This window comes from Eriocheir sinensis, chromosome 35 (assembly GCF_024679095.1).
Source record: "Eriocheir sinensis breed Jianghai 21 chromosome 35, ASM2467909v1, whole genome shotgun sequence".
In the NCBI taxonomy this organism is placed as follows: domain Eukaryota; kingdom Metazoa; phylum Arthropoda; class Malacostraca; order Decapoda; family Varunidae; genus Eriocheir; species Eriocheir sinensis.
Genome location: NC_066543.1, coordinates 12,249,692 through 12,266,228, shown reverse-complemented (window position 1 = coordinate 12,266,228; position 16,537 = coordinate 12,249,692). Strand labels below are relative to the sequence as shown.

General features: G+C 40.8%; 2 protein-coding genes across 2 annotated transcripts in view; one reads left to right on the top strand and one right to left on the bottom strand.

The window, feature by feature from the left end:
• The window catches only part of LOC127007555 (glutamate receptor ionotropic, delta-1-like), a gene marked incomplete at its 5' end in the record, with an annotated part of 5,412 nt that extends 2,306 nt beyond the window's left edge, over positions 1 to 3,106 (top strand). The window contains 5 exons of the mRNA XM_050878726.1: positions 1 to 83; positions 489 to 634; positions 1,143 to 1,329; positions 1,977 to 2,152; positions 2,388 to 3,106. The exon at positions 1 to 83 is cut by the window's left edge and continues 99 nt beyond it. Coding sequence (XP_050734683.1) covers positions 1 to 83; positions 489 to 634; positions 1,143 to 1,329; positions 1,977 to 2,152; positions 2,388 to 2,760 — 965 coding nt within the window. The remainder of the gene's footprint in view (positions 84 to 488; positions 635 to 1,142; positions 1,330 to 1,976; positions 2,153 to 2,387) is intronic.
• Positions 3,107 to 3,850: 744 nt separating this feature from the next.
• Positions 3,851 to 15,774, bottom strand: LOC127007554 (coiled-coil domain-containing protein 22 homolog). The gene is made up of 8 exons (XM_050878725.1): positions 15,765 to 15,774; positions 15,147 to 15,327; positions 14,273 to 14,444; positions 11,602 to 11,733; positions 5,552 to 5,691; positions 4,808 to 4,973; positions 4,228 to 4,362; positions 3,851 to 3,958 (listed from the first exon to the last, which is right to left on the bottom strand). Exons 1-8 carry the CDS (start codon positions 15,772 to 15,774, stop codon positions 3,851 to 3,853), a joined length of 1,044 nt encoding a protein of 347 aa, XP_050734682.1.
• Positions 15,775 to 16,537: the final 763 nt, after the last annotated feature.

Sequence of the window (16,537 nt, the reverse complement as noted above, 5' to 3'; positions counted from 1 at the left end):
ACAACGACCCCCTCACTTTCTGCACCTCCCCGCCCCGCCCGCTGCCCCGCGTGCTGGCCCTCATCAGGCCCTTCCAGTTTGAGGCAATGCCACACACACACACACACACACTAACGCGCACGCACGTGAGAGAGAGAGAGAGAGAGAGAGAGAGAGAGAGAGAGAGAGAGAGAGAGAGAGAGAGAGAGAGAGAGAGAGAGAGAATCTGCTACACTAGGAACTTGAGACCACTACTATATTATGTTTATGAAAAATGGCTGAATATAAAACATTAATTTTTTTTTTTCTTCTGAAATAACACTAAAAGAAATTCGAAATTATACTGATAAATGACAGGTAAAGCTTTCACTCATTATTGTTACAGTAGTGCTTTATGATTTAGCATTACCAGGCATCACAGGAATGGTGAGGCTGTGAAAATTATAAAAGTCCTTTTGACACCCACTTTCTTATGTAATACCCTAATGACAGTGACTTTGGTGGTGCAGGTGTGGATTGGATTTGCAGCAGCCCTGTTCTTCATTGGAATTGTCTACTATGTCACCAGGAGGTTTGAGAACATTAACCCTGCCTCCTCCTCCTTCAGTCCTTCATTCTCAGCCACTTTTCTCAGCATATTTGGCGCATGTGTGAGGTGGGTCTCCACAGTCTTATCAGTATGGTGCGGATGATAATGATAACTGCAGTAGTAGCTGATAGTATTGTATTATTATTGTAGTAGTAGTTGTACGAATTCACAGGTCAGGATTTGAACCTGTCTTTCAGCTCACTTGGCTGTTCTTCCTCCCTTTCAGCCTAATTGATAAATGGGTACCTTGGGAAACCTGTGGAAGGTAAAAGGTGGTAACCTGGATATCACACTTTTCATGTTGCAGGGTGGTGGGTTTTTGCCCACTGCAGGTTCAAGGGCCAAAGGGACAGAGATAGGCACCATTACCACCTTTCTTTCCTCCACCCATTTATCACGACTACCCTTCCCTCTTCCATGCCCTTATTACAACTCCTCTTCTATTTTCTACCCACTCAACATGACTCCTCTTCCCTCTTCCACCAACTTGATTCTCCACCTTTTCCCTTATTTGTGCACTTACTATGCTTCCCCATCCCTCCTCTTTCTAATTTTCTTTTTTCCGTCCCTGCAGGCAAAGTCAGAGGTGGGCGGTGGGCGGTGTCGGGCAGGCAGTGTTAGGTGCGTGGTTGCTCTTCTCCCTGGTGATGCTTTGCTCCTACGTGGCTATGCTCACGGCCTCCCTCGCTCTGCCACCTCTCTCGCCCACCCTCAACACCCTGCATGAGCTTGTGGACAGTGACCTATCTTGGGGGATACAGGCTAGTGGTAGTAGCTAAATTTGTAATAAAAAAATCTTTCACAGGACTCATCTCTTCATTTAACAGAGCTGCTACCCCTTTCAAAATACTCCCACAACAGAGACAGAAGTCCAAAAATAAATATTACTTTAGTTCATGATCGAACCTTACATTTCAAACAGGCCTTCTTTGGAAACAGTGCCAGTTCTACTCCTGAGAGGCCTCAATGCAGGATCATGTTTGGATGTCACATAATATATCCCCTCCTGTACTTACACAGGGTACTCTGACTATCTTGAAATATTGACAGCTTCAGCCTTTTTTATTTTTAATAATACTATACACTCACAAACCCCTACAGACAAAGGGTACCCAAGTGATTGCATGTATATCTTGTACAGCCTATCAAAGGCTCTACTTGGAATCACACTTTTCCTTCCCTAAAATCAGATCTGATTTACCAAACTTGAGTCATATATATATATATATATATATATATATATATATATATATATATATATATATATATATATATATATATATATATATATATATATATATATATATATATATATATATATATATATATATATATATATATATATATACGTATATATATATATATATATATATATATATATATATATATATTCTCTTCCCTTGAACAGGACCAGGGTGCTGCAGACTACCAGCTCCTCAAGACTTCAACAGTACCTCTGTATCAGCAGGTGTACAAAGGCCTCCAGGTGTGCCCCGAGCTTGACGTCTGCATAGCCAGGGCTCGAGACACACGCTACGCCTTCATCACCTGGCGACTGTACCTTCAAGACAGGATTGCCATCAGGTGAGTGTAGCATGATTAATGTATTGTCAACCTTAGTCTGTTCTCTAATCCATGATGCTTGCATCCAGTCTCTCCATGCTGTACCCAGGATTTTTCTCTCCATTCTTCTTTGTGCACTTCTTGCCTTCTGATGTAGCCATTTTGTGAGGCTATTATCATCTAGTCAATGTTACTTTAAGGAAAAGCCAGAGACAGCATGGTAGCATAACTTCATTATCCCTGCATTGTCTGACAGGTTCACCTCAGCCACTGGGGAGCCTCAGCTTCATGTTGCCACCAGTGACTTCTTCCCATCAGAGATTGGCTGGGCAATGACACCTGGCTGTCCCTTCAGAAGCAGGTTCAACAAACAGATCCGGCGGATGCTGGAGGCTGGCCTTGTGACCCGCTGGCTGAACCAGCTCATCCATGACCCTAGTCGGCGTGAGGCCCAAGAGCCCCATGGATACCAGCAGGCTGAGGGGTCCCAGCAGTCTCTCACCCTGGACCATTTGCAAGGAGCCTACTATGTACTCTTCATGGGCTGTGGTGTGTCCTGCCTTCTGTTCCTGCTGGAGGTTGCTTGCACCTCATTCTTCCTCCACCCCCCCTTTCATGCCTCATCATAAGTACGGTGTGAGATGTTTTGCTGCACCAGCATTACAAACATAATTCTCCATGGAAGTATTTTGATGTTGTTGAATCATTCTATACAATAATAAAAACTACTACTACGACGACTACTACTGCAGCTAACAATCAATAATAAAAATAATAACTGAAGATTTATATTAATAAAATTAACAACAATGACAATAATAATAATAATAATAATAATAATAATAATAATAATAATAATAACAACAACAACAACAAAATAAAAAACTAGAGGCGGCTGCTTTGGAAGAATCCCACCAGCTGCTTGTGGATGATGAGTCACATCTCTGAAAACAATACCAGCTTTTGTTGACACAGCTGGTAATAACAACACAGTTACTACTATTACTACTACTACTATTATTATTATGATGACAACAATGATTACTGTAATTGCTAATACTACCACCCTTAGTGCTACTGTGTTCTGTTATCTATTACCAATATTACGTTCATAAAGCATATTTAAAAGTCTTCAATTTGTTTTCTTATTACTACTTGGTAAATCATCTGGAAGGGATTTTATAAAACAAAATTACTGGGATCTAAATGTTTTCACACAAATAAAGACACAAGTAAAATGAAATGGTACTTTAATGGAGGTGACTGAAATGCAAACTGGAATTCGAACCCTTTCTTAGTAAGTGGGCACAATAACAATTTTGCAATACTTAATTTAAATCATAGTTAATGCAATATTTAATGACAATTATATGGAAACGATTAAAAAATAGCAGGAAGTAGACTGGTAATACAGAACAAACTAAAATACAGAAGTTATATCACTCAAGTTCATGTAACAAAGGCAAAGCAAGTAGTGCTCTGTTACAAATATTTGAACTGATAAATGGTGAGTAAGGGGAGAAGAGTAACAATAAATATTAATGTTAAATGTCAAATTGCTGGGTGTTCATCAAAATTGGAAATAAACCTCCATTTCTAACCTTATAAGATACTATCAGAAAAGTACTGTGGAAAGACAACACTAAAACAATTCAAGATGTCATGGGTTAGTATGCAACAACAAGCAATGTTAGCTGAATATGTGTACATTGTTACCTCTCATCTGATTTGCTTCTTTAAACTTGCATTTTCCTTTTTCACTTGATTCAAATCCACTTTCAGCTGCTCCAGCTTTTCTTCAACATTTTTGCTTTTTTCTAGGTCAACCTATAAAAGAAATAGTGGGAAGTGAGTAGTTATGTGGTCAAATTACAAACTGCCTGTGAATATTATTACTTAAACTTTTCTAATGTAAAAAAACCTACTAAGTTATTTTTCAACACCACTCCAAAGTTCTGAAGTTTGAGTATCAAAATAAAAGATCAGAAGGCCTCACCTCTCCTATACATGGCCTTGGTTACATGGCCTTGGTCTTATCAGGAGTACTACTGTGATCTGCCAAACAAAGTGACCCCAAAAAACATAATGGTCTTTACCTGTTCCCTGAGGTCAGATATCTCCCTCTGTGTTGCCCCGGTCTCCCGTACAATGTCTACCAGCTCACCACAGCCCTCATGCACAGCTGCAACGGCTCGGTACACTTGCCGCACACGCTCGTTGTTTGCTGCCTCCTGTGTGAGCAGTGAAAGTTGATCCATGGCTACCTGGACTATTAAGCACAAACACCTTAGATCACTAAAATAATCATGTAACAATATACTAATCAATCATATTATTCCCAATGTGCTTACTGAGTTTTGTATATGCTCATAAGATTATGCAAATACATTAAAATTTCCATTATGGTGGTTAATAGTTTGGCACTATTACACTTTTATCTGCCAAATCACCAATATTACAATGTTTAAATTTTATACTTTACTGATGCTTTTTTGCATAATAGCTGTATTGTAATCAATGGAGTCTTTCAAGTGACATGACTGCTGCCCAAAAAAAAAAAAAAAAAAAAAAATGCATTCATACATGTATACTTTATTCATTACAGCTGGTGTTTTGGAATAATACTGCAAAGTTCATATCTTACTGAAAGGTCTTACTAATGTTATGTTCTCTCACCTTATATGCTGTTCCTTCAACAACTGTGAAGGTTCTTTCAAGCTTTCCTGAAAGGATGTTGATCTCCTTCTGTATGGTCCTGGTGTCAGCAAGCACTCTGTCGATCTCCTGTTTCTGCTTCCGAACTTTAGCACTGATGTCTATTATCCTTTTGGTGTACACTGATCTGCAATGAAGCATAAGCAGGTACACATTACTCAGCAATGTTATGTTTGATAACACTTCATATGCCTCTCTCATCACAGATATTAAAAAAAAAAAAATAAATAAATAATAATAATAATAATAATAATAATAATAAATATTAATACTACTCTGCCGAAAATGCTATCCACACTGACAAATCCATTTCCTGAAGATGCAGAATGAGGAGTTAAAGATGACGTACCATCATTTTGTTGAGTTTCTCTCATGATATAGAAGCTATGTCCCAAGGCATCTCTATCTTACTCCGTAACGCCATTAGCTCATATCCCAAGTGGTCTTTCAGTCACTCCATGGCATATTTATCACTTTCATACACTCTTCTCACAAAATTACTATTCTGCATCCCTGTCACAGGACAAAATCACTGCACTGTATTATTTAAGTTTCACATATTCCTCCACTTCACTTTTTCATCTCATACCCCAACTCAATCAATTCCTATACACTCTCATTTCCTCCCTATCTTATCTTATTAGGTGACATCCTTAAGTAACACATTTCTATTGTATTTGATGTTGATTGATTTGTGACACAAACCTGTTGACATCTTTGGTGATTTTTTCCACTTGTTCTTTAAGCTGAGCCTCTGCAGACTCCTTCCTAGAGGCCTCCTGCACCATTGCCTTCATCTTGTCTCTCAGCCCACCTATATCCTCCAATATCTTTTCTTTGTGTCTCTGTAGAGGATAAAGGCAGATATAATGACATTTAACACACATGCAGCAGGTTCAAAAACAAGAACAAGGAAAATCAAAGTGCAAAGAGGAAACCTTTTTATCCAACCTTTCATTATCATCCTCTCTTCTTTTCCTCGCTCTAAAACTCCCACATACAGGTAACTCTCGATTTATGTGAGTGTTGTGTCCTTGAAGAGATCGCGTAAATAAAAAACAATGTAAATCAAACAATAGGTAGGTTTCTATTGAAAAATAAATATTCACTTCATTCAGTGGGGGGGGGGAGAGAGAGAGAGAGAGAGAGAGAGAGAGAGAGAGATGACAGAAAAAGGAATATGATGCGAGGGAATATTCATGGGACAAGGAAGGATTGGCATTAGTAATCTCACTCGTGTGAGGAAGAAATGAGGGACACCATGAGTGACTGGCTAGTATTGGTACCGGTACCGAGCAGTCTGGTACCAGTACTGTACCGTATAGCTGGTACCGTTAGTACCAGTACCTGCCCACCCCTATTGTTGAGTAGCATGGTAGCGTGGGTACTGTATTGTTGTTCAAGTGGCGCACGGGAAGAACTGAGCTCGGCTGTGTGGCTGCGGCACTGTGTGAGTCCAGTTGCGTGAGACATCTGGTGGCCACTCCATAAAATATCACGTATGAGTGAAAAAAACGTGTAAATTAAAAGTTTATTTGGATTTTGGACTCCGCGTTATTTTAAAAACGCATAAATCAAACTCGCGTAAATCGAGAGTTACCTGTATACATACATACTCATGCTTGAATTACTTGTGAGTTTTTTTTCTTGAATTTCTTTGACCATACGCTCACTTCATTTTAACAATTTTTATGTTTTCCAATTTTTCAGAAATTTCAAACATTGCCCCGAGTCTGACCCTCCCTTCTGGCAACTCTTACTGCCCTCCATTTGTGGGAGCAGTGTTCACGCTTGTTCTTGGCCCTTGACCATTTCCTTTAGCATAAAATAAACTTTTGCTTCATTATTGGCTTCATGATTCCACCTTAATCATGAGCTGTGCATGCTTTCAGTAAATACCAGTAAGAAAATATAACAGGAGTTCTGTCTTGCATGCATTGTGACATCTACCATTGCAATATTCCAAAGACAAATCTGAAGTTTTGAGGTGGTGGCTGAACGGATAGCGAGACGGCCCTGCGTTCAGGAGGACGCGAGCTCAATCCCTGACCGGTGCCACCAAGTGGCTTAAAACTACCCACATGCTGTCCAGAAGACCACCTATCAACCCGGACTCTAGATTCTAGGATTAAAGATGAGCTCCGGGAGGGCAGCATGAGCCAACACAAGATGGTGCCACTATAAACACTCGCCTGCGCCAGAATGGGCTGAGCTGACCATCAGGCCCCACCGGGAAGAAGCCTTGGACCGACCATCAGGAATCCAGGATCCACCGGGAAGAAGCCTATCGGCGCAATAGGCCAAGACGTAAAAAAAAAACAAAAAAAAAAACACTCACCTTTTTGTCTTCCATTTCCTGAGTGAGCCGAGACAGCTGTTCATTTAGAGGCTCTCTATGAGCATCCCACTGCTGCTGGAGACGACCCATTTTCTCCTCACTGTTTCTTAAAGCAGTCTAAAAAGAGATGATGCTTAAGTTATGCTACAGACATAATATTTATGCTGCTAAAGGAGCCCACTGATGTCACACTGTTTTAAACTTCTGATATAGCAAACTTTTAAACAAAATCCCAAACTCATTAACAACACAGAACATGATTTTTTTGTGCATTATCATTCTACATGGGGGAACTACAACTTAATAAGGTTTTCTGGGATCTTACATATAAAAATTTACAGAATGGTATCTTGTGAAATTTCTTTGAAAATTTATAAAGGACAGCATTTCCTTCTTCCTCCTTCTCTCTGCTCCAGCTCTACTCTAACACATGTGGTACCAAAGAAGAGTTAGGGGAAAAGTATTTATAGGTAAACTAGAATAATTTTAAAAATTAATACGCCTGAAAATGAATGCACAGAGGTTAAAGTGGCAGAGCAGATGACAACCAGGCTGGGGAAGATGATGACAAGAATGTGATTACATACAAGATCAAATGGCAAATTACAGCACATGGAGGAAAGAAGCAATAGCAAAATACTGGCAATGTTCACCACCAGCCTTGGCTTTCATCCTCCTTCACTGACCAGCCTGGTGAACAAGCCTACAACTTTGCTCTCCTCACCGACCTAGAGCAGTTGGTTCAGCACCCTACTCGTATTCCCGACCGTCTTGGAGACAGGCCCAACATTCTAGACCTCTTCCTTACCTCTAATCCTTCTGCTTACTTTGTCAAACTGTTCTCTCTGTTGGGCTCCTCCGATCATTACCTTATTTCTATATCCTGTCCTATCACTCCTGTACATCCTCTGGACCCGCCGAGGAGGTGATGCTTCTGACATTTTGCTTCAGCTCGGTGGGACGACCTGAGGATGTACTTTTCCGATTTCCCATGGAATGATTACTGCTACCAGGAGAGAGACCCCTCTGTGTGTGCTCAGCACATCACAAAGGTGATTGTCTCTGGAATGGAGGCATACATTCCACGTACTTTCTCTACTCCTCATGCTAAAAAGCCTTGGTTTAATCACGCTTGTTCTCGTGCTATTAAAGATAGAGAGGCACATCAAAAAAGGTTCCAGAGCCTTCGAACTCCCACTAACTTTGACCTTTACATTTCAGCCCGGAATCGTGCCAAATCTATCCTCCGACTTACCAAAATTTCTTTTATTAATAGAAAATGTCAACACCTTGCTTCTTCTAATTCTTCCTGTGACTTCTGGCATCTAGCCAAAAATATCTCCTCCAATTTCACTTCTTCCTCTCTCCCTCCTCTCCTTAACCCTGACGGCAGCACTGCTGTCTCTAAGGCTGAACTCTTCGCTCAAACTTTCTGTAAGAACTCCACCCTGGATGATTCTGGGCATATTCCTCCTACTCATCCCCCCTGACTCCTTTATGCCTGTTATTAAGATTCTTCCAAATGATGTTTTCTATGCCCTCTCTGGCCTCAACTCTTAGAAGGCTTATGGACCTGATGGAGTGCCTCCTATTGTCCTTAAAAACTGTGCTTTTGTGCTGACACCCTGCCTGGTCAAACTCTTTTGTCTCTGCCTATCAATATCTGTCTTTCCTTCCTGCTGGAAGTATGCCTTTGTACAGCCTGTGCCTAAGAAGGGTGACCGTTCCAATCCCTCAAACTACTGCCCTATAGCTTTACTTTCCTGTCTATCTAAAGCTTTTGAATCAATCCTTAATCGGACGATTCAAAAGCACCTTTCCACTTCTAACCTTCTATCTGATCGTCAGTATGGATTCCGCAAGGGGCGTTCTACTGGCGATCTTCTTGCTCTCTTAACTGACTCTTGGTCATCCTCTCTTAGCCGTTTCGGTGAAACTTTCTCTGTTGTGCTAGACATATCGAAAGCCTTCGATAGAGTCTGGCACCAGTCTTTGCTTTCTAAACTGCCCTCTTTCAGATTCTATCCCTCTCTCTGTTCCTTTATCTCCAGTTTCCTTTCCGGCCGTTCTATCCCTGCGGTGGTAGACCGTCACTGCTCTTCCCCGAAACCTATCAACAGTGGCGTTCCACAGGGCTCTGTCCTATCACCCACTCTCTTTCTGTCATTCATCAATGATCTTCTTTCCATAACAAACTGTCCTGTCCACTCATATGCCGATGACTCCACTCTGCATTATTCAACTTCTTTCAATAGAAGACCATCACAACAGGCAGTACACGACTCCAGACTGAAGGCTGCAGAACGCTTAACCTCAGACCTTGTTATCATTTCCGATTGGGGCAGAAGGAACCTTGTGTCCTTCAATGCCTCAAAAACTCAATTTCTCCACCTATCAACTCGACACAATCTTCCAAACACCTATCCCCTATTCTTCGACAACACTCAGCTGTCACCTTCTTCAACACTAAACATCCTCGGTCTATCCTTAACTCAAAATCTTAGCTGGAAACTTCATATCTCCTCTCTTGCTAAATCAGCTTCCTCGAGGTTGGGCGTTCTGTATCGTCTCCGCCAGTTCTTCTCCTCCGCGCAGTTGCTATCCATATACAGGGGCCTTGTCCGCCCTCGTATGGAGTATGCATCTCACGTGTGGGGGGGCTCCACTCACACAGCTCTTCTGGACAGAGTGGAGTCTAAGGCTCTTCGTCTCATCAGCTCTCCTCCTCCTACTGATAGCCTTCTACCTCTTAAATTCCACCGTGATGTTGCCTCTCTTTCTATCTTCTATCAATATTTCCATGCTGACTGCTCTTCTGAACTTGCTAACTGCATGCCTCCCCCCCTCCTGCAGCCCCGCTGCACACGACTTTCTACTCATGCTCATCCCTACACTCTCCAAACCCCTTATGCAAGAGTTAACCAGCATCTTCACTCTTTCATCCCTCATGCTGGTAAACTCTGGAACAATCTTCCTTCATCTGTATTTCCTCCTGCCTACGACTTGAACTCTTTCAAGAGAAGGGTATCAGGACACCTCTCCTCCCGAAATTGATCTTTCTTTCGGCCACCTCTTTTAATTCTTTTTTGGGAGCAGCGAGTAGCGGGCTCTTTTTTTAATATTGCTTTTTTTTTTGTGCCCTTGAGCTGCCTCCTTTGTTGTAAAAAAAACAAAAAAAAAACAGCTGCATGAAAGGTAAAACACAAATAAAAACTTCCTGTTGGAAAAAGTCCTGAAGAATGTAAAATGCAACTGAGATTGAGTGACAAATAAATCTCACCTTCAGTTTCTGGATGTTAGTGTCTGATTCTGGGAGAAGGGAGGAAGTTCTCTCCATTGTCTTCACATCTTTACTTCGTTCCTCCTTTAATTCCTCCTCCTGGGCTATTTCATCAGTAAGCTGGAAGAAAAAGCAATTGCTAGTCACCACTGCACACCTGTCAGTTTCCAATAAATCTTTGTATTCCAAATTTGCACAAACATATATGTGCTATTATATCATACTTTTCATGTCAATGTCATGGTTAAGAACTAGTGTTCTGTAATATGAAAATCACATGCAAATACAAAATTTCTCACTTTGTACTATTGATGATCTTAGGGGTCCTTACTGCTTTACACAATACATTTGTTAAGAGCTAAGAAAATACTTAAGTTTGTCACCTTAGCTAGAGTATTCTGAGCATCTAACATTCCTTGGGTGCAATCTTTCATCTTGCTCCTAATGCTGGCCACCTCATTCTCCAGGTTGGTCAGCTGTTCCTCCTGGCTAACAGCTGCACTTTCTTCAGTGGCTACTTGATGTTGTGTGACAGCCTTTCCCTCTGCACACACTGTACCTGACTCCTGATGAGTAATGAAGAAACAGGGAATAAATAATCCATTAAACAATGCTGAATTCTTGTCATTATTTCATGTTCCACAGCAGCAAAGCATCCCCCTATCAATACTTTCTCATATACAGTACAGTACGTATGTTTAGCACCAGACAGATTAGTCTCTACTTCCTGCAATATCATTCAGGCAGGCAGGGTTATTACATATCTTGTAAGGCTAAGGATTTCATAGGTTTAACAAAACCTGTTTTTTTTCAAATCAAACAAAATGGATGTTAGTAAAGTTGCAGATATATATGGTTGCTCTCTGTATTATGGCTGTTCAACTTACACAGTTTCGGACCTACAATAATTGTCAACATATTACAAGTGTTATTCTCAAAAGAGAAGTATGAAATAAAATCAAAAGCATTGAATTAAGGGTACGCAAAGTAAATAGTGCAAGGAACAGCAGGTAAAGTAAGGAGGCTGCTATGGCCTCAAGAAATACCTTTACTGTCTTGAAAAGAAACTTCATAAAGTGTTTCATGAAAGCCTACTTAACAACATAAAAATACATAAGAAATCCTCATGACCATTACCTGCACACCCTCCATGTGTCTGGCTATTTGTGGAGGTAATACCGTGGAGTCTGTCCCAGGAACGGCATGGGTGGTCTCAGAAACCTTTTTATCACTAATGAGAAGTTCTAGCTTCACACTCTCATTTTCACCCTGTAAATTCATGCATGTACTTAGTAACATGAAATACATGACTAACTGAGCAAAATTAGTTTTCCCTCACTAAAAGACAAAGCACATTTTCCTGATTCTTCCTTTTGACTGTCTCTGAAGGTTTGACACTCTGCACTTTCCTTTATGTTCATGTTAATCCATCTTACTTGTGAGTAGCCCCAGATCCATTAATGTGATTTCAGAGCTCCATCTTTATGATTTCATCACAGTGTCTTCTCAATGCATGCAAAATATCATCTACACTTCATTATAATTCACTTAATACCATCAACCAACATGATTATCTTCCTTGCAGAAGTTCTTTATGAAAATCATTACCTTAACTTCCTTACTGGTTGGGAGAAGTTTCTCATTTTCCAGCTGGGCAGTATGTGTATTGAGCAGTGGGATGAATTTCTCTTTCTCCAGCTGGGCAGCATGTGCATTGAGCAGAGATGCTACCAGATGACTATACCCCACCAACTTTGTAACTCTACGCAGGTGGTTCTCATAGTAATTGTTCATCTCTGTTAGAGGAAAATGGAGGTACATTTTTCAAAATCTTTGAAAAGTTTCCATTTCTAAAGAAAAGTGCACAAGAACAAATCTGAGAACTGAATTTGGTGTTACATTTGCATATTTTACATGCACACACACACATATACATAAATAAAAAAAGTCCTAGGATTGTACGTATCTTCTATTTTTTTAATAAACCGCTAATACATAAAAGTTTGTCTAACCTGTGTGATTTTGACTTATAGCAGGATTTCACTGATCACACCCAATGCAATTTATAGATGACCTCTGATGATATAGTATTATTTGATCTCTGGATTAATTCAGTTCATTTATAAAATGTGCACACCTATTTAATGAGTTTTAAATCTATAAACATGATGGAATGATTTCAGTTCACCTGTTGGCAGCTTTGATGGATCCTCGTAGCCCGTGAATGGCCTTGACGTAAACCCTCGTGTGTGGGCGGTGCCATACTTGGTGATGGAGGCACATGAGCTGTGTGTGCGTACAATGTGACGGCAGTGTGGAGGGATCCAGGGCTGTGCCAAGGCCTCTGTCAGTCTTCTTTTGGCCTCACGGTGGATAAGGGTTGCCTTGTCTGCAGAGGAGATCTAGTCATTAATCTTCAGTATCATGGACCCCATATCCCACTCAATGGAGGTGAGAAATCTGAGAGCATAAAAAAAAGGCTTGAATACAAGCCTTTAGACAACTGGTCAAAGCACAACCTGTAGAGGGAATAATATGTGCAGCTCATAGCCTTAATTATCTAGAATATAAGAAGTTAGAAACTGCATCCCTTTTCGTCTCCTATTGCAACAAACCACAGACCACTGAGACTTGGCTTCTTAACAATCTTGTCTCAGTGAACCAATTTTGATAAAAAAAAAAAGAAAGAAATGTAGGAAATCAGTGCCTTTTGATCCTAGTTCATACATTTCTTTCTTGTAATAAATGTGAAAAAATTTTGGCAAAAAAATTACAATAGCTTTATGTACAATATTCAATAAATTTTACGGAATCACAATACACAAATCGAATCTCTTTTCCCCACACTACAATGAAAGGTGTGCAACTGTCTAAAAACAACCAAAAAATAATTGAATCACATGATCAATTAAAATAATAAAAGAAGGAAAAGGCTAGAAACAATAAAATCATGTCCATGAAACAATCAAAAGCAAAATGGAAGAGTTCCCTTAGTGGGCTGGGCTCAGACAATTATTTAACTAATTATGTAATGCTCATTTATATTTATAGAATTTTTATTCTGGTTAAGGGTAAAAGTAATCTGAATGAAAATATAATCCAGTCAGAAATCATGCCTGGGGCACAGTTCCTTCCCAACAGCTGTCCAACACTTACTGAGAGGTTCGTCAGACACTGGAGAGGAGTCCCTTGGCAGCTTTTCAATCAAAAACATAAATATCCTGCGAAGGTCAGCTTCGCTTGGATACAAAAGTGACTGGTAGCCAATATCTCCTGAATACCCAATATCCTGTGGGGCCAAAGTATAACAAGAATAAAAGGGACTTTGTAACATTGCCTCATGACATGACCCCTTAAAAACTACCTCATAAAATTTTCTCTCTAATCTCAAACATGCTCTAGTATCCTTTCTTTTACTCTTTCCTAAATTACTGTACATTATGCACCCCAAACTGGTTTTATTTCAAACAGGCTATATGAATGGAAAGTGCTCCTTTATGATGAAAGCAACTATTTGTAATACATCTTTAGGCAAAGTGGTTGTTGGCTGCAATAAAAATATAAAGAACTTTCTTGAGGGGAGTGAAATGAAAGCATATTATATTGGTATCTTTGCAACAAGTTTTACATTTTTCAATGTTAGTAAATTTTAGTTATTTAAACATCTATTACTGATGATCTCAAAGCCTTACAAACAGAAAGCTTAAATTTCCAATTCTGAATACTGACTATGATCAATGCTACTTCCATTCATCCAAAGGTCTCCCTCTACACACACACACACACACACACACAGCAGCACACTTACCTTTACAGCCTGAGCCACAGCTGCAGCAGCCCTAAAGCGCTGGGCCATGTTCTGCGGCAGTGAGGTGGGGAGGTCACAGTCACTGGAGATGGCCCGCACACACCTCACGATGCCCCCCACCACCTCAGCAATACCAAAGCTGCCGACCGTCTTGATATCCTCATCAATGTCACTGAAATACAGTTAACTTTCTCAAACATGAATACAAATGATTCTTTTCTTTATAATTTCAAGGTAAACTGTGAATTTAAATGGTTAATCGGAAACTAAATGAAAAAAAATATTTGTCCTTATCCTAATTTCCCCCCCAAAAATCAACCTTATCTTCAAGAAAATTGAGTAGTGGTGGCATGACAGCTTTATGAACATTTCCATTGTTTTCAACGCTTCCTTCCGTTAAGTGGTGGCCAAGTAGACGACAGGCCATGGTGATGCACTGAGGATGTTGGCTGTGATCACTAGGCCAGCGAGGATGAAGAAACTGAAGAAGAGGCAGAAAATTAAGCAGAGAAAGAGGAAGAAATAAACAGAAGCAGAAGAAACAGAGGAAAGAAAAACAGAAGAAGAAGAAACGGGGGAAAAAAACAGAAGAAACAGAAGAAGCAGAGGAAAAAACAGAAGCAGAGGAAAAAACAGAAGCAGAAGAAACAGAGGAAAAAACAGAAGAAACAGGAAAAAACAGAAGAAACAGGAAAAAACATAAGAAGCAGAGGAAAGAGAAAACAGAAAAAGAAGAAAAAATCAAATAGTATAACGAAAAGTAGAAGTAGAGGTCACAATGAGTAGGCTGTAGATAAAGGTCGCTAAGATAGAGAACAAGACAGAGGTCCCTAACGAGTGGGCGGTGTCACCAGGCGCGGCACCAGCGACTCACCAGCCCAGATGATTGAGGGTGAGGATGAGTATCTTGTCCACCTCCTCCATCTCGGCGGGGTGCAGCAGCCTCAGCACCACGAGCAGAGAGTTCACAGGCCGATCTTCCTCCGCAGGCCGCTGGTCACCGCCCCCTCCACTGTCAACAAGGCGCCGCGGGTCTCGGTCTGGGTCGAATGTTCCTTTTGGTGATTGACCTTTGGTGTGTTGACGGTTTGGTTACGTTTATTTAGCATATAAATTAACAAAGAAAGCCTTCACTGTATGATACAAAAAGTCAAGATTCGTTTCAGTACCGTGGCAGTATTTCATTACCTATCCTTATGAAACATTACTAGCTCTTCATATATCTTTTCTACAAACGCTCAACAATCATGGAAACGCTTTCAAAATCCAATTCAAGGACTATTTATTGTTGAAAATAGGGGATAATATTCACGAAAGCGTAGCCTCCTTTGGCGGCGGCGTCATTGTTGACAAAAAGCATTAACCACAACGACTTCTTGTATATGTTATTTTGTAGCTTATAAGTACTTCTTTTTCATATTTTCATGATATGTAGAATATTCAACATCACTGGACTGTCACCACCACCCCTACCCCGGATCCAAAAGTTAACTTGAGCTCATCTCTTCTGGACGGCTCCGTGCGTGGCCCGGGCTCCGTTGATGACGTCACTGACGGTCGACGGATCCGTGAAAACGGAATTGTGGGAACCCCGTCTGATTGCTAATATTTTATCGTTTTCCACTTTCCTACTATCCACGTTCGCTCTTTTCTTTCCTTTCCCATCTCTTGTCATATTTTCCGGGCGGGCTCCGTTGATGACGTCACTGACTATATCCTCGGTCTATCCTTAATTAGCTCAAAATCTCAACTGGAAACGTCACATTTCCTCTCTTACTTAATCAGCTTCCTCGAGTTTGGGCGTTCTGCATCGTCTCCGCCAGTTCTTCTCCCCCGCGTAGACGTTTTCCATATATAGGGGCCTTGTCTGCCCTCGTATGGGGTATGCATCTCACGTATGGGGGGCTCCACTCACAGCTCTTCTGGACAGAGTGGAGTCTCAGGCTCATCGTCTCATCAGCTCTCCTCTTACTGACAGCCTTCTACCTCTTAAATTCCGCCACCAAGCTGTATCTCTATCTTCTATCGATATTTCCATGCTGACTGCTCTTCTGAACTTGCTAACTGCATGCCTCCCCCCTCCCGCGGCCCCGCTGCACACGTCTTTCTACTCATGCTCATCCCTATACTGTCCAAACCCCCTATGCAAGAGTTAACCAGCATCTCCATTCTTTCATTCCCTTCACTGGTAAACTCTGGAACAGTCTTCCTTCGTCTGTATTCCTTCTGCCTATGGCTTGACCTCTTTCAAGAAGAGTGTATCAA